The following is an 18,998-nucleotide window of genomic DNA, read 5'->3' as shown; positions in this document are numbered from 1 at the left end:
AATCGAATTACTTAGAAAAATAAATAGGGAACAGGACTCACTTCAAAGCTTTGGTATAATCCTTTGCATAATAATATTCCTCTCCCATTTGAACCACTGTAAAGGAAATAAGATTTGTATGTGCATAATTTTAAGTTATTCAAAGCTGCATGAAACTGTGGCATATTGTGGATACATACTTAGATGACTTTTCATTCTTGGACATTTATATTTCTTAAATTGTGCAACAGCATTGCTCAGGAGAGTTATTATTATTTCCTGTCAGAAGAGAGAAAAGTGTGAAACATTCCAATAAAAAGAATCTCATGTTTTCCTCGACTATTCCAAAACATAGTTTAGATTGGGAAACAAAAAACTTACAGAGTGAACAACACTTCTCTCCTTCAGCTGAATGGCAAGAATTCCCACCTTCTCTTTTTCAGGATCAGAAAGATCAAAACCTGTGTAAGATAAGACGCAACCCATTCTGGATAGCTCATTTAACGTAAATCCTTCATAGGCACATTGGATGTGTACACTCCTTGAATCCTTTACTTTAAAATAACGTATTTAAGATTCTTAGACATTCTAGCATTTTAAAGATCCTAAGAGACAGCTTTATGAGCATGGGAACTTCTCTGTGATCTCTGTTCTGAAAAGAACATTACTGAATTCAGCATTCTCTTGCCTAGCGATATCAACCACCTGATGAATAATATCAATTATCATTCTCAATACAGAATATACTTTCTGGAGGTTAAGGTATATAATTGCTTAACAGTTAAAGTGTGACTGCCACAAAAATTGCTAAATTAAGTATCTATCAAACGCAAAAAAGATACAGAGAAATTTTTCAGGAGATACAAGTTAATACTGTTTTAAAATATCAAATCTAATAAATCATTAAAGTTAACTGGAATTAAAATATTTAAATAGCCTAAAGTGGCTTATTAATTGTGACTTTAAGAGATGTCCGAATGTTTTAATCATATTCACATCTTTAATTAGAAGTTATTCTAAGATGTAGTGATATAAATAAAACATTCTAAAAACTAAAGAAGTGAAAATCTTTAAGAAGATGCTTTAAAAAACACATTTTTACCTCAACATAATGTGTTATGGCCTATATAGCCAATGGAAAAACTGTGATAGCAATCTGTGCCTTTTGAGGTTGAAAGAAAAGAAAGGAGGGAAAAATTATTTACTTAGTACTCCTTGTCGCCATGATCTTTGTCCATAAAAGTCAAGAACACCTGTTTGTGTTTCTAACGGATCAGGATTGGGATACATCACAGAAGCCTGTAAAGTAAAACACAACCCTAATTAAGAGTTTACGAAAAAAAAAAAAAAAAAAAAGTTTACATAGCCTCTCGCAAACCAACTCTCTTCAGTCTTTGACAGAATAAAAACATTTCCAAAAATACAAATACCAAATACATGTTCAGATATCATAGTTGTGAATACTTCAACATACACTGAATTTTCACAAAAATTGAAATAAATGTTTCACTTAATATTTAGGCAGTATCATAAAAATTAAATTGAATAAATCAGTCTGATTGTGACAAATGATTTCATAGTAGCTAACTCTTCTACATTTCCTTTTCATCTTTGCTAAAATAAACCAATAAAAATGTGTTACAAATTATGCCTGATGTTTATTCCACACGTATAAGTGCTTTTTGTGCAAATGAAAATACAGTAATGTGACAAGGAGTTTTAAAAAGAAGACACTATTTTCCTTCCTTATCACTTGTGTATTCAATGCTGGTATTGTCTGGGGAGGGATATTTTTGGCACCAGAATTTACAAATTTATACTTTTTTCTTTTTTATAATTTTTTCCTCTGAAACGGCACATATAATGCAAGTACATTGTTGAAAAATACAGAAAACATCCGAAAGGAAATGAATAAAAATTTAAATTACTTATAAACCTATTACCACTGTTGACAACGTATACATTAGTCTTCCAGATTTTGTACACAAACATTTATTTGTTATTAACTGGAATAATTTTTCAACCTGCTTTTTTCCTTTAAATACATTCTGTAAATTTCACATCATTAACTATTCTTCTAAAACATTATTTTTCATGGCTGCCTGCTGTTACATTTTAACAAATTCCCTATCGTTCATTTTGTTATTTATATTTTACATTATAATTAATAAGTCCGTCCGAAGAACTTTATAATTAAATCTTAGTATTTATCTCTTAGGATCCCTTATCTGCCTTAGACTTCCTGAAAATGAAAATCATATGCAAATAACATGGTAGAAAATAGTCTGGTTATATCATGGTTTAAGGGAAAAAAAAAATCCAACCTTTTAAGTGCTAATATGCAAACTGTTTTTGGACTAGTTTTTTAAGTAGTACTGTTGATAATATTCATCTGTCTTCAGAGAAGAAAACTGCAGATTTTAAAGGACAAAAACTGATACAACTATACAAATGTAGATGTATTTATACATGTACGCGCCACGTTATTTTAAAAGTGCTTCTGGGGAAACTGGTATCTAACTCTAATCACTCACGAGAAAGGCAAAATGAAATGTTAAGAAACTGCAATTAAAATTCTGCCACAGATTCTTAAGAGTTTTCCACAGAGAAAAACCCCAGGAAGAGAAAGAAGTCCAACGTTATCCTCTCTGGTGGGTCAAAATAAAGCACATTCCTCCAAAGTCCTTCAAACTCCTACAGCCGTGATCAGTGGAAACAACAAGATGGAGTTATGTTACGGCACAGACTAAACTGTGACTTTTTTTTTTTTTAAACTGTGACTTTTATTTGAAAGTAATCTGCTCTTGTCTAAATCACTAACTTACTGTCAATCATAAACTGGTTCTTCACCAGAAAAACTTCTGCTTAATCCACAGGTGAAAATTATTTTCAGGCTAAAACTGAAAATAATCATAATCCCTAAAACTATTAAAGATAAAAACTGATGATATTCAAAGGCTTGGAAAAAAATGATCAACATTAATCAGTCTTCTCTTCCTTCAAGAGAAGGTTAATCCACTTCCTAAATGCCACGTAAGCCAGGAGTTGGTAACTTACCTCATGGTTACAGAGGGTTTTTGCAAGTTGCTTCCGCTCCTGGGCATAGTATGCTGCCTGCTGGTAATAGAAACCAGGATTCTGTGTTTGAATAGCTGTCAACCCTAACTTAATAGCTTCATCAAATAAATCTCCAAAGGCCTGGAATCTTAAAGAAAAAAAAAAAAATCAAGGAAAAATAAGATGAAAAAGGAAAGAAAAAGAAGCTTACTTCTAATAATTATTCATTCTCAAACCACAACCTCAGCAGACTGTGTTAAAATAATGCTAATGAGGAACTGCAAATTTTGGGGGTTTCTTTGTAAATACGAACACACACTAATTATAGGCTATAGATAAATTCTGCGTTTAAGTCAACTCTTCTGTACTGGCAAACCTTGATAAATATACCATCAAAGTGTTATGTCAACATAGTTCCCACCAGTCAGAAACATCCATGTTTCTGGGAACAATTTCATTTGGGGATTGTTAAACATCATTCTCAAATAGCAAGGTCCAGGCCAGGAGGGCTTTTGTTTTATTCCCTGCTATAGGCTCAGTACCTAGACATGTGGCAGAAACTCCGTAAATACACGTTGAATGAGAGAGATGGTACCATGAATTAAGTGATTTCCACTAAGGAATTCTATGAATCAATATCTACCATTACTGGAAACATACTTATGCTAGATCTCTAAAAGCCCACTTACTGACAAAAAGCTTAGCTCCATGTAGAACTTCGAGTCCATGCTAATTCCATTCCTTCAAATCCCAAGTATTGAAAGAAAAAAAAAATTCCAAAAGTACAATTTAAAACATACTGTTTAGACATCCATGCGGCGTGCTCAAAAGACAACTCTGCGCTTCCGATTTTTTTCTTACACAAGTCTATGTGCTTTCGGAACTGAGCGATTGCGTCCAGTGGGGTGTTGTGCTGAAAACACAGCCTGCAGATCTGCAAAATGTGGAATCAGCCCCAAAATAAAGAAGAAAATAAGGTCAAAAGGTGTATTCATTTAAAAATATGTAAAACGTGAGACACACTTTAAGAAGACTATGAAATTTCCTCTCAGGTTCTTGGCAACGGAATTGATTTTCTCTATTAGAATCGTTATGCTAAAACCAGAGGTTATATCTCCTTGATAAATGAAATAAAATTATTCCATATTTGCACCGTATACCTTAGAAAACCTTCTTAAAAGTATAGAATAGGGGCGCCTGGGTGGCTCAGTCAGTTAAGCATCCGACTTGACTCAGGTCATGATCTCACAGTTTGTGGGTTCGAGACCCGTGTCGGGCTCTGTGCTGACAGCTCAGAGCCTGGAGCCTGCTTCCGATTCTGTGTCTCCCTCTCTCTCTGCTCTTCCCTGCTCATGCCCTATCTCTCTCTCTCTCAAAATAAATAAACATTAAAAACAAAAGAAGTGTAGAATACACAAAAATTATACTCAATGAAGAACACAAAGATTGGTGAAAATTAAATACTACCTCCCCAAGCACAGACTATAACTGTCAGAAAGCTATAAAGATTTTTCTGTACCACAATTACAGCACAATGGCCTCCATATCAAATAAGGATTACAGAAATTCTTGAAAGCTTTTTATTTGGAATGCTATTTCAAAACAGTAATAGTCTACATCGACATAAGGTAAAAGGAAAAACAGAAAAAACACGGCATAAATTTATTTCCATATGCTTATCATCAGTTTTATTTGTAAAGTACAAGGAACACATGTAAAGTTAAGTCTCTCATCCATCCCTGCCCCTCAGCCATCCAATTTCCTGTTCCAGAGGCAGCCAGCTCCCAGTATGTTTCAGAATATAGTCTCTGCACAGATAAGTGTATGGTCATTTATATATAACTTATCATTTTTAATAAATAGTTTCACAATAAATATGTTTAGTGACTCACTTTTTTTTTTTTTTTTTACCTAATATTCCGTATCAGTAAGTGGAGCTGTCTCATTCTTAATAGTTGTAGAATATTCCCTTGTCTGGACTTATAAGTTATATTAACCAGTCACTTATTGCTGGGTTGCTCCCAATCTCCTTCTATCACAAGGTGCAATAAATATCCTCACATGCGTGACTTACAAGTCTTATTATTAGCACATACATCAGATAAATTTCCTGACATGGAATTGCTGGGTTAAAGGAAACACCCCCTTTCAATGTATGTAGTTATTGCAAAAACGTTCTCTATAGATGTTGTACCAGTTTACATTTACACAAGGAATCAAAGTGTCTATCCACCCTCACATCACCATCCCAGTGTTAGCTGTCTTTAAAACATGAATGTGAAAGATTAAAAGCAAAACAAAAACCCCTCGCTTGCCTTCTGCAGGCATCTATTTCTACCACATATGATCTGAAAATGTTCAAATCACAGGTATAAAAGTTTCCTCCGAGGTGAACAGATACGCCTTTTCTATGGCTGTGCCATTAAACCAAGGGAGGCTTACAAAGTTTGAATGTGTTGCATCTTTAAAAATTCACGAATATAGGCAGCTTTCTTCTCTCTCTCTCTCCCTCCTATTCCCACTGAAAAACAGAAGCCCCTCGGGGCCCCTGGGTGGCTCAGTCAGTTAAGCATCTGACTTCCGTTTCAGCTCAGGTCATGATCTCATGGTTTGTGAGTTTGAGCCCCAAATCGGGCTCTGTGCTGACAGCGTGGAGCCTGCTTAGGATTCTTTCTCTCTCCCCTCTCTCTCTGTCCCTCCCCCATTTGCGCTCTGTCTCTCTCAGAACAAATAAATAAACTTAAAAACAAAAACAAAAACAAAAGCCCTCCTAAAGGAGTCTTACAAAAAGAAAACTGCCCTAAGGGAGAACTCTGGGACCCATAAACTCGAAAGCAAGCATTACAGCCGGTTCTGCTACCGAACAATCGCAAGAGGAGAGCCTAATTAATCAAATACTCACTTTCAGAGCAAGTAACTAATACGGATTTTCAAATTTCAAAAAGATAATCTAATATTTAAAGACATGTTTTCTTCATTTGGAAATAGAACCATTACCTTGTAGTTTATAAATCCTGCCATTGTCTTAATTTCCAGAATATTAGTTTCATGGGCTCTCAATTCATGCACAAGATTATAGGCGGTCCTATAATTCCTAATGCAAACATGGGGAACATGGTTAATTATGATATAAGTAAATCTCAAGAAAAGATTCCCAAGAACAAATTATTAGAAAAAGGAAACAATAGTTACTCAACATTTCTTAGCACTGAACAGTTTAGGAATAACTTATACATATCCATCTTTAAAATGATGTTGATTAATAGTATGTGGGAGGAATCAATGACTTTTCACTAAGAACAGAACCATTGCAAGTGCATTGTTCTGTCATTAACGTCTGTCAATAACTGATAGAAAGTAAGTTGAAAACGAAACTGGACAACTGTCCAGAATTACGTTAAAAAGTCAGCATTCTGTTAAAAAGAAATAAGCTTTTTTTTAAAAGCACCATTATGAGCTTCTCCAATGAACAGAAATTGTAATAGCACAGAAGGTGCTAATCGAGACAGGGCACAGGTCAACAGCTTTTAAACCCAAGTATGTCTACAAGTTCAGTGGCCACTGCCGATCTTGGGCACCGGCTGGAGAAGGGGGAGTGGGCTGAGACAGGAGAGCCTGCTAGAAGAATGCCTCCCCTGAGGATGGAAGGGGATGAGAAAATCTCCAGGCTTCTCCAAAGACAACTCTTTGCTCCTAACTTCCCCTGGTAAAATTTGTCTTTCCAGAATTACCTTTGAGAAGACCTAGAAGTGGTACCATGGGTACAAAGTGAACTACGTTAAAGCCAGTTACCATCCCATGGAGTTGCTGACATTTACACAACACAATCTGGTGTTCCCCACCTCAACAATAACAAAAAAAAATGTTTCTGCAATATTCCTCTGAATAGTAGATTGACTTTTGCTTCTCTTATTCTTCTGCCCTGCACACTTAGCCTCTCTTCAGTTTTTATTCCTATGTTACACTGCCACACTCAACCTTTAAAAACTGAGTTAAAGTTAGAAAAAAATGTTTTCCTAAATTGTGCTTAGTAAAAGCAAAGGAATAAAATGTGTAACCACTAACAACACATACACAACTACTCTTCAAAGCTCTAAGCAGAGCCTTCGAATGAAAAATGATGCTGAGATGTATAAACTTTAACAAAAATTTAATTAAAAACAAAATCATAGGGGCCCCTGGGTGGCTCAGTCGGTTAAGCGTCTGACTCTTGGTTTCAGCTCAAGTCACGATCTCATAGTTTGGGCAGCTCAGGTCACGGTCTCAGTTTGTGGGTTCAAGTCCCAGATCAGGCTCATTGCTGACAGCATGGAACCTGCTTGGGATTCTCTCTCTCCCTTTCTCTTTGCCCCTCCCCTGCTTTCTTTCTCTCTCAAAATAAATACATAAACCAAAAAAAAATTTTTTTAAATAAGTAAAATCATAGATTAACTAACTAAATGCACTATCCATCTTCAGGAATTCATCGTATTAGATAAGGAATGTTTAACATATATTTAACAGTGGAAGTCAGTCAACACAAAGATTTTACCGATTATACAAATAAGTAGTCAACAGGATGGGAAGAATTTTAATGTTTCTTTAGATCACAAAACTTAATCAAATTAGATCAGAAAGCTTTATGAGAGTATGAAATTTACTTCTGATAATAAAACGGAAATTCTTTTAAAATCTCAAAATATTATATTCCATTCATCTCTAAACGAATCAAATACTACATACACGAATCTAACCAACATAAACATTTTAAAATTAATTAAACTTTTGTTGAGATTCAGACACTGCCATTAATATGTTACTGTTAACATAAAGATAAGAAAAATTTAGTTTGACAACCATTAAAAACTTACTTCAGGGCATTTTGTGTATCTTGTTTCAATTCACTGAAGAAAGCTATTTTGAACTGATGTCTAACAAATAAAAGCTGAAAAAAAAGAATAGAAAAAATATCATTACACATACTCTCTTCTAATGTAAAAATTACGACAATGTTTATTAAGAGGAAACACAAAAGTATTCAAAATTAAAGATCAAGAATTACTCCAACAAACAAGTGTAGTTAAGGAAGCTATAAAAATCTCTAAGAACTTTAAGGGCAAAAAGTATAGAAAGAGAAATTAGTTTTTAAAAGCTTTTAAAAAAATTTAAAAGCATAGAAGCTATTTAAAAACATCAAAGTATTACAGACATTTAAAAAACTCCTCTAAAATAATCAATGATGAATGCTTCTATTATTTCCTTCTTTAGGAAAAATAATGTACCTGGTGTGTTGTCTTATTCAAAAATTCTTTATGAGATTTCACTCTTCTGATCTCAGTGTAGTAATAAGTCTGTGCATGTTCATAAAAGGCATTTTCTAATCTGTTTAAAAAAAATCAACATTCAAACACTAAAGTTATTTTAAACCAAACTATTCTCAAGAGTCATATTTGTAAGACCTAAAAGTAAAATCATGACAGAGATAATGTCTATAGCTTACTTCATGATAAAGATAAAAAGCAAAATATCCTTAATTTCTAAATAAAAAATGTAAAGACCCCCAAAACCATTTAGTTATTTATAATTCACTCTTTTATTTTATAATTTTATAAGAAGTGTGAAAGAAACAGATATACAATATTCATTCGACTATTTTTTCTGATTTTAATATTTAAGGTTAAAGGATAAGAAAACTGATGGAAAAAAGGACCAAAAATGAGAACTGGCAATTGACAGAAGAGTAGCATTTACAGGATTCAAATCCCACTTTGTTCCCTAACTTTGGGATAACATAAGAACAAAGGAAATTTGACCACAGACAGATAAACAACTCAAAGCTCCTTTTGTGAAAATAAGTATGTATCAGAAGTATCTGCCTACGGCATGAAAGAAAGCTAAGTTCACAGTCAGATAAAGGCTGGACTTCAAGGCTTTTCCTCCTCGGAATAAAACACAATTTTGAAGCTGTATTCAAAGAGTTTAGGTACATGTGAGGAAAATATGCTAAGAAAAAAAATGGCGAAGCCTAAACTTTAAAAATTTGCTATTTTAAGGCAAGATTTTCTATTTTTAAAACTACACTTTTTAAAATGTTAAAATATGAAAATAACTAAAATTAGGTTCTAACTTTGAAAGAACATATGAACCTAAGCTGAACTATAAAGTCTTATAAATGGGTAACCTTTGTTTTGAAAGACAAAATATGATTTAAAAAAAAAATCTGCTGGTTAGCATGACACGGATAGTCTATTGTCCTAAGACGAAGGCCTTTGGACTTAGAACACATTTTTATAAAAGAAAAATGCTTAACTCATGAGAAGCTTGACAATTCTTTTAAGTATTTTCACTTGAAATGATCAGTGAACCTCTGAAGCACAAGAGTCTCCTGATCACTCAACACATCACAGGAGTTTTATACACATTCTGTTTCTTTGACATTAAAAAAACACATTAACCAGGGGGGCCTGGGTGGCTCAGTCGGTTGAGCATCCGACATCAGGTCAGGTCACGATCTCAGAGTTCAACGGTTCAAGCCCCACGTCGGGCTCTGTGCTGACAGCTCGGAGCCTGGATCCTGCTTCAGATTCTGTGTCTCCCTCTCTCTCTGCCCTTCCCCTGCTCATACTATCTGTCTGTCTGTCTGTCTGTCTGTCTCTCTCTCTCTCTCTCTAAAAAATAAACATTTTTAAAAAATAAGTAAATAAATGAATATTAAAAAAACTTAACTGAATCACTTAATCTTGTAGTCTATATACTTAATATGTACATCAAAATGTTCTGAAAGCACACAAATGAGTGAGGATGCCACCAGGAACTCTGCTAACTCCCTCCCGGATCAGACACTGAATATGAAGATTTACCAATATTCAGCATTACCCTCTCTCTTAAGATGAACTATCAATATGAGGAAAGGTGTAATAATGTCTTCCCTCACGTCCAGTGGACGGTCTTACGCCTGGTGCTCGCATCTCTATTTTGGAGGTCCTGGATCCAGAGCACTTGCTTTTTATATCAGTAATTTCGATACAGCCCTCCTTACTCAAATGTGGCATTATCCCCAGTAAGACCACAGCGGTTAAGGGCAGAAGCCACAGTTTCTGTTTCTCTTGCACCCACGATAGCACTCAATTTGAAAGCTGATGAGGGCGTTAAGGCGGGGTTTCTCAACCTCAACACCACTGGTGTTCTGGACCAGGTAATTCTTTGTTGTGGGCTTTCCGGTGCACGGAAGGGTGGAGAGCAGCACCCCTGAACTCTACCCACTAGAGGCCAGTATTAGGAAGCCTCAGTAGGGGCCCTGATACATGTCTCCAGGCATTCCCAAATGTTCCCTGGAGGCCAAAATCCCCACAGTGAGGAATCAGTGGATGAAGGTGCAGGATGGATGGAGGACAATGGCTTTCTAAAGGAGGCTGCATGCGAACTCAGCCACAGAAGTGGAGTGAGAGAGCCCAGAAAGGGGAGCTGGAAGGCAGGAGTGCCACGAAAGCACGGCGACAGGAAACAGCGCTGTGAACGGCGAAATACTGCACTGTACGGGCAGGAACTGTCAAAAGCCTGGAGAGGAAGTCCGAGGCCAGCTGGGGGGCTGGGATGGGCCTTGGTGGAGGAAAAGCAGTACGGGTGTGCCACCAGTTTCCTAGGTATCCGCCCCCCTCTGCTCCCCAGAGGTCAATGTTCACAGTTGAAAACACAAAACGCACCGCCCTCTCCTTCCGCGTTCTGGGCAATCATGGCAATTTCAGCCTCAGCACCGCTGATCTGAGTATCCACGCTACCTACTGTTTATCACTTTCTGTGCGGAGATTCTACCTGCTGACTGCATCTAAGTTTTCTCGCAGTTCATCCCTTCGTTTGTTGCCTTTTCAAGCTCTCTACTGTGGAATTTATACTTCTCTTTCCTAAAGTCGTGTCATTTACATACCAACGGGAATGACCTATTACTTCCTATAGGACATCACTTCCAGAAGTTTGCTTCTGAGACACAGGAACAAACGGAAGGGAAGTAATAATTAAAGATCAACTACACTGTTCCTGAGTTTAAGAGGGACACTTACACAGAATGAAAAGGAAAACCATCTTATGGTCAAAATCAGTGAAAAGGTTCAAGTCTAAAATACAACCTGGCCAAAAATGTAATATTATAAAACTTCTCTGCAACACTGAAAGCTAGAAAACAACAGATAACGGTCACATATTTTGTGAGATATTGCTGTGTCCCCAAGTCATATGCGTTTTAGATACAAGGGATTTATAAAGAATATTTAAGAGCGGCGCCTGGGTGGCTCAGTCGGCTAAGCGTCTGACTTTGGCTCAGGTCACGATCTCGCGGTCTGTGAGTTCAAGCCCCACGTCGGGCTCTGTGCTGACAGCTCAGAGTCTGGATCCTGCTTCAGATTCAGTGCCTCCCCCTCTCTCTCTGCCCCTCCCCTGCTCACACACTCTCTCTCTCTCAAGAATAAATAAAACATTTAAAAAAATTAAAAAACTGCAGTTGACCCAGATGTATATATGGTGTCAATGAGGTAACGTTAAGTGGCAGTTCAGCATGTGTTGTACAATTACATCTATTTTCATGTTAAAAGCCATGTTTGGACACAAACTTAAGAAGCTGTTGTAGTGGTTATATTAAGGAACTGGAAAACGTTAATAATGGGGACTTTTCACCTTATAGCTTGTGCACCGTTTATATTTTTTCCCATGAACACGTGTTTTTGTTAATTAAATGAATCTACACAACCAATTTTTCAATGCTTCATGAACAATCTAAAGAAGAAACATTTTAAGATCTTGATTTACCTTATAATATAACCCACCAGGTGGTCAGTGTGGGGCAGCACAAACAGAGATTTTCCTGAGAGTTCACACGCATTACATAAAGCCGCAGCCCTTTCTGACGCCGTGACATCTTCTCCTGTTAACAAATCCCGTAAAGATAGAGAAATAAAATGATTGGTGCGTTTTTTCTAAATGAATGGCTCCCCAAATCTAAACAACAGAATAAGGAAGAAAAACTCAAACCCCCTTTCACCATGCCATGTGGTCTCCTGGGATCCTTGAGGGCTCTCTGGGGTCCTCAGAAGTTACACAGTACATATCTGTTAGGAAAACCCTGTGGAATTTTCTACGGAGCCAAGACAGACAGGCCAAGTTATGCCAACAGAGATGCCACATAACTATTTCAAAAACCGTAACTAAAAATGGAAGCAATAATCCAGGAAAGTGGTTTCCAAAATGCCACAAGTTTCAAAAGAGAAACAAAAAACATTCTGGCCTCTCAAAGTCTTAGAAGGTAGAAGAAATAAGCATTTGAAACTAAGACATTTTCTTGTAAGAAATTAGAAATCCTATGGCATTTTTCTTTGTCCCATTGCATGTTAAGAAAAAAAATTACATAAAGAATATAACTTCAAACAGACCTCAGATAACATTCTTTTTTAAAAGATCAAGTGAATAACTGTTTCATCAGTTGATAGATATATGCCTACATAGTGAGGTAAGTGAACTGGGGCTGGGGGAGAATATTTTAATATTTAACATTTTAACATCAATTTTTAAAAACATTTTAATATATTTTAATTCTTTTTACAATAAGCATTTATTCATGCATTATTTGTACCTTTTAAAGTGAACACACCATCTTTCCCGTAACTGAACGCATAAAAGATTTTAACATCAAAAACTACACCTCCTGATAACATGGATGGGAAACATAAAGCAATTAATTCGTTATTAATTACTCTTTTGTTACCTGGGGGCAATGGAGTTTTCTTCTGAATCAGAACCACTGCAACTTTTGTGTTTCTCCCTTGTAAACTTTGCCTGCAATAGAAAAATAATAAAGTTAACTAAACATAACTTTTAACTTTTAAACAACGTATTCAAGACTTTACATAAAGTACAAGCTTGATGATTCAGGTGAAGGAAGATAAATTTCAACTAAAAACACCCAAGATTAGAGGAAATCTTTTCCTGCACACAAAGAAACCTCTATGCTACAATGATTGAGGTTTTAAAAGTATACTCTTGTATCGAGCTTCTAATCCTAACAAAAAGCTGCTTCAAAAGCAAAGTTGAGGGGCGCCTGGGTGGCGCAGTCAGTTGAGCGTCCGACTTCGGCCAGGTCACGATCTCGCGGTCCGTGAGTTCCAGCCCCGCGTCAGGCTCTGGGCTGATGGCTTGGAGCCTGGAGCCTGTTTCCGATTCTGTGTCTCCCTCTCTCTCTGCCCCTCCCCCGTTCATGCTCTGTCTCTCTCTGTCCCAAAAATAAAATAAAAACGTTGGAAAAAAAAAAATTAAAAAAAAAAAAAAGCAAAGTTGAATAAACACTTTCGTGTAAAAGTCATAACACAACTTCTCTCTTTATAGCGATACATCACAGACTGGTCATCCAAAAGAAGTATTTTAAAACAGCAGTGGTGATAAAACAAGTGTCTTGTGAGACTAAATAGCAAATTAGGTTTTCTCTCCCCAAAATATTATACGTGCAAGAGGAAAGCATTTGGAAATTTGGACTAATGTGTCTTCTAAATTTCTTCACACAGCTTAGCCTTGTACAAGTTAATGTGAAGCTGCCCGTTAGGAACCGGACAAGTTTCACTGGAGGGCAGCGCAGCCTGAACAGCTCTCGCTCGGCTGCCTTCGGTAAGTGCTGGTAAATAACAGACGTGTGCAGCTAACGTGGTCAGTCTGGAAAACGGGGAAACCCATACCTGACAATTTCCACTCTGGTGGCGCACTCGGACTGCTTTTCTTTCCACTGAGGCTCGTCCCAGTCCAGTTCATAGAACACGACCACCAGGGCCGGCACCAGATTCAGATGTTTGTTCATCCAGCCCGTCTTTAAGATCCCCTTAGGAATGTACCATTCGTAGGAAGTCCTCTGCGAACAGGGGCAAAAGCTGAAGAGACTTCTTTGATAAAGTAGCAGCAGAAGCCCCTATTATTGAGTGACGGGCACTTTACGTGCCTTCATCTCATTCAACATACACACGACACATTTTTAAGATGAGGAAGCTCAGGTTTACAGAGATAAAATAAGAGCTAACAAGCAGCGGAGGTAGAATCTCAACCCTGGATCTGCTTGTTTCAAAGACATATTACCAGGATGGCATTTCGCCTTACTGTGCACGACGAAAGAAATGCAGGACAACTCTTAAATACAGAAATGTCATAGCAGTCACTCGGGGGTCAGCGCTAAGTGCCACATCACGGGAAAGAGGTGGTAGATGTGAACATTAGCCCTGAAGAAACTCGTGGAAACCTCTAATGACTTCCAAAGCACCCACGCCGACTCAGACTGCTCTACTCGGGCTGATCCAACATCCACTTCAAGTGAGGAAAGATGAGGACAGTAAGGAAACCCAACACAAAAAGCTTAGGGACTCAGGAAGGAACAAGGAATGGGCAAATGAAAAGCTCCCTGCCCTGGAGAATGGATCCAGGACAAACGGGGGACAGCTGTGCTGGGCACTGGCCCTCCTGGACACAAACACCAACTAAGAACAAACATGTGAGCGCCGGGGTGCTGTGACTGGCACAAGTCCAGAGAGAGCTCACGGCTTCTACAGCCCGGAACGTAAAACAGTCTCTCCACTCTTCTCCTACACATAAGCAAAAGAATCGACTGGCGACCAGATCCACAGTTTCACCAAGGAGGTCTTACATTCGTGTTTTAGTCAACACCCCCAAGTGATGATGATATATTTGGTCCACAGACCAGTCTGTCAGAAACACTGCTCCAGGGCAAACACACACACACACACATACACACACACACACACACACACACACACACGCACGCAGAACAGGTGGTTTATTCTGATGTCTTGTTAACTGACTTTCAGACCAGACCAACTCATAAGATTATAATAACAGGTGAATATATATGATTTTCTTTAAAAAGTAAATTGACACTGTAAGCACTTTTATTAGCTGCTATTATTAACATCATCCCATTATTTTTCTAGGTCAATCAGAGTCTCCACTACGATGTTCAACCTAAAAGTCAGTTTTGAACTTAATGCCTTTTCTCACTCCATACTATATAAATTGTTTTATTTTATGTAGAAGTCTCCAGGGACAGAAAGTATGTCTTTATGTCTTATTTAAATTTCTGTCACCAGAAATGGAGACTAGGGGTGATTTTAAGCAAGTAAAAACAAAAACAAAACAAAACAAAATGAGGATAGAAAGCTTAATAATGATAACGTAATTATTCCCCTGGGGTTAAAAAAAAATCATTAAATATACCTATAATGTAATACATACAAAAAGCCTTGGGTTTTCTAAACGCATCACTATAACCATCACTTTTCCAGCACAGACATCAGGAACAAAAAAAAGATACACACACACACACACACACACACAGAGGAAGAGAGGGAGAGAAGGAAAGCCCTCACTCAATCATAACGTCATTACCTTAGGTCTACATTTGGGATACTCATGGTCACCAGGGAGCACCTTGAAAGAAATCGGTACCCGATCAGCCCTCCGGTTGGCACAGAAAGCGTCCCAGACAGCTCGATGCACAGCATTATAAACCACATCCAGGCCCGTAAGAGTAACGAAAGCCATAGGCCGACAACATAATTCCACAGGGAAGTCCCACTGCGTGGGGCTCATGTTCAGGGTGTCACAAAAAATCTGAAATACAAATGTAAATACACTCAAAATGTTTTAAAAGTCCACACCCATATCTAATATAGGAGGTTCCACCATTTAAAAAATGTTACGAAAAGGCCAAAGACTTTGAGTCTTTTCAAGTGTCTGCAAACTGTCAAGCAAATACCAAATAGGAGAACAAAAGGGAACACTTCAATTCCTGAATAACGAGTGGTACCATATTTTTTAGAAAATCTTTCCTATTACAAAGGTTGTAGTCAACTTCATGACAAATCGCTGTTTTCAGTAACATCTCAAAATGCACACAGAACTTTGGGATGAGCAGACAAAGAAAGCAGGAAGGTGATCAAATTAAAATCAGTTTCATGAGCGATTTTTGACATGAAGAAAAATAACTGCTGACTTACATATACGATAAATACAACTCTAATTTCTCTGTAACTGCTAACATCTAATTTCTGAATTCCTGGGAAATTATTAAAATAATATGCCAGTTATATAAATAGCTATGCTTTCACACTTTTCCACAATTAACATAAAATGTATTATTTAAAGGAATATCTAGAAGGGAAAAACAATGAGTGAAAACCTCTAGGAGGGCACGTTTCTACTGCATCTTTCAGCTGAGAATCAGTCTATGAATCCTACCATGCACTAACTTTAGAAAAGCAATTATATAGGGGCGCCTGGGTGGCTCAGTCGGTTAAACACCTGACTCTTGATTTCAGCTCAGGTCATGATCCCAGAGTTGTGGGATTGAGCCGCACATCGGGCCCTGCACTGAGCACGGATCCTGCTTAAGATTCCCTGTCTCTCTCTGTCTCTTTCCCTCTGTCCCTCTTCCCTGCTCGTGCATGCTCTCTGTAAAATGAAAAATTTAGGGGCACCTGGGTGGATCAGTAGGTTAAGCAACCGACTTCAGCTCAGGTCATGGTTCATGAGTTCAAGCCTGGTATCGAGCTCCAAGCTGACAGCTCAGCTTCAGATTCTGTGTCTCCCTCTCTCTCTGTCCCTTCCCCCACTCACACTCTGCCTCTCTCTCTCTCTCTCAAAAATAAATAAAACATTTAAAAATTTTTTTAAAAATAAAAGAAAAAATTTTAAATCTAGAGAAAAAAAAAGAAAACCAATTATATAAAAACACATTTACTCCAAACAAAATTGCCATTATATTTTAAAGATAATTTCTCATTTCCAAAATCACATATCAAAAGTTTCTTTTAAGGGGTAATCTTCACCTGTATATCATACAGAACTCAAACACAATTTCTGTGGAAAGTGAGAAGCCGTCACCACCTGATAACCAAATAATTTTAACTGAAAAGTTAATAAAAAAAAAATCATGAAGCTTCTCACATTTAGGTACTGAAGAAGGGGTATTGAATAGATGATTTGGAAAGGTTACCAAAAATGATAAATGTCTACAAGAGATAGAAGTTTTAGAATTATTTAAACAGACATTTTCCAGATAGGGTTTAAGTGATGAGGGCCAAGTTCAGAGAAAGAAAAACTAGTTCTAGGGAATTTGGAGGTGAAAAATAAAAGAGATGGCCAAAACACACTATCTGGAGACATGGAGGCCTTTGCTTTGCACCAAACAATCTAGATTAGAACCCTAAAAGGGCCATTTCCTTTAACATCGCCGGAGGCTCCAGAGAATTGGCTGTGGTCTTTGAATATGGAGAATTAAGGGGAACTAGAAATGAGTTAGAAAGCTCTAAATCACAGTGTGGGTCCAAGAGAAATAGAACATGAACCACATAAAGAATTTTAAGTTTTCTACTCATATTAAAAAACGAAAAGAAACAGGTGGAATTAATTTTAATAATATTCTATTTAACCAATATGTCCAAAATATTATCACCTCGACATTAATGTAAATTGTTAATGAGGTATTTCACATTTTTGAACTAAGTCTTCATTATCTGAAATGTATTGTACACTCACAGCACATCTCCGTTCAGGCTAGCCTATTTCAAATGCTCAGAAGCCACATATGGCTACTGGCTATCATAATGGACAGCCCAACTTATGTTGTTGTAATTCTGTCCCCAAAAAACTACCGTATGGAAACCGTGCCAGAAATTCTTGCCACCTGCTACCTTAAAAGCCTTTGGCACTTGAGACGGTACTGCTTATTCTACAGCAAAGGGATGGGACTGTTAACAACACTGGCAAAGGACAGGTGCAGAGGTTGTCTGGATCTCAGTGACAGCTTGTAGAAATGTCCAGATCTCCTGGAAGAAGCCAATGAAGCAACTAATAAACTGTGACATGGAAGGAGGTGCAAAAGTCATAATGTGAACACTCTGGATGGGAGACCATGTAATGCAAGGGGAAATAATCTGGAAGCTGGCGTGGAAAATAATAAGGAAGAGCCTTGAAAAGGATGATATACTGCAAAGAAAGGCGACCTCAGCAAAGTGGCAGGTAAAACAAAACAAAACAAAAATATCCCAAGGTGGTCACTATTTTTTAATTTACGGAGGTTCGGGGTGTAGTGCATAAGGTTAGTAAGGATGAGATTCGGAGAAGTCCAATTACGAAACGATCCTAAAAGGAATAACAATTGGGGGCCAGGATGGGGCGGGGGCAGATGTTGAAAACGTGAAGCAACAACCCGACTTAAGAAGCTCCCATCCCCAAGGCTCTCAGTATTCTGCCCCAGCAGATCCAGAGGATAGGCGGAGAAATAACGCTGCAGCCCTCGCGGCAGAGGCTGTCTTCCCCGTCTCCTCCCCCTCCCCTTTAAACCTGGAGGCCCCAGGAACAGGTGCGTCTGGTCTTCAGGGGCTAGAAGGGACATGCCAGGATTGCACCCGCAGACGCCGAAGAAAAACGCAGGCCCCCCACAACTAGCACTGTGAAGAGCTAGCTCTCTCCCTCGACGGTCTCGCCTGGCCCCGCAGGTCTCCGGGGCCGGACTCACCCAGGCCGCACGCCCCGGGCCCGCCGCAGCTGTGGCCGGTCGCCGCCGGCCGGGGGTGGACGAGGGGAAGCAGGCCGGGTGTCACGGAACGCCGGGGCCCGTCCCTACCGCCACCGCCCCAGAGCCTGTCCCCGCGAGCGAGACTTCCCGGTACTGCCTTCGCAGGCACAGGAAGCACTTTCCGGACCTGAGCGACAGCGCCGTACACCAACGGCGGTCCGGAAACTTCACGCTGCTCCACGGAACGTAGGAAGACGCTCCCTTTCCTACGGGAGCAGGAAATAGGGGCGGGGAGAGAAGGAGCCAATAGGAGAAGCGAGGAGGGGGGAGGAGGCGGGGCTTCTGACGCTACCGCCCTGCAGCGGCTCCCCAGTCTCCCCGGCGCCCCACCCTCGGCGGCTTCGGGCTCCCCGCCCACAGACCCCCC

General features: G+C 38.6%; 1 protein-coding gene across 3 annotated transcripts in view; it reads right to left on the bottom strand.

The window, feature by feature from the left end:
- The window catches only part of TRAPPC11 (trafficking protein particle complex subunit 11), a 47,790-nt gene extending 28,945 nt beyond the window's left edge, over positions 1 to 18,845 (bottom strand). The window contains exons 1-14 of one of the 3 annotated variants that reach the window (XM_047855583.1): positions 18,759 to 18,845; positions 15,439 to 15,663; positions 13,728 to 13,897; positions 12,767 to 12,837; positions 11,815 to 11,929; positions 8,298 to 8,397; positions 7,887 to 7,960; positions 6,034 to 6,130; positions 3,837 to 3,970; positions 3,037 to 3,184; positions 1,185 to 1,278; positions 361 to 440; positions 180 to 258; positions 42 to 96 (exon numbers count right to left, since the gene is read on the bottom strand). In XM_047855583.1, the coding sequence (XP_047711539.1) occupies positions 42 to 96; positions 180 to 258; positions 361 to 440; positions 1,185 to 1,278; positions 3,037 to 3,184; positions 3,837 to 3,970; positions 6,034 to 6,130; positions 7,887 to 7,960; positions 8,298 to 8,397; positions 11,815 to 11,929; positions 12,767 to 12,837; positions 13,728 to 13,897; positions 15,439 to 15,642 (1,421 nt within the window). In that variant the 5' untranslated portion in view covers positions 15,643 to 15,663; positions 18,759 to 18,845. The other 2 variants (XM_047855584.1, XM_047855582.1) reach the window with 2 other exon arrangements.
- Positions 18,846 to 18,998: the final 153 nt, after the last annotated feature.

Source organism: Prionailurus viverrinus, chromosome B1 (assembly GCF_022837055.1).
Source record: "Prionailurus viverrinus isolate Anna chromosome B1, UM_Priviv_1.0, whole genome shotgun sequence".
Taxonomy (NCBI): domain Eukaryota; kingdom Metazoa; phylum Chordata; class Mammalia; order Carnivora; family Felidae; genus Prionailurus; species Prionailurus viverrinus.
Note: the sequence above shows the minus strand (reverse complement) of the source record. Positions and strands in the feature narration are given on the sequence as shown.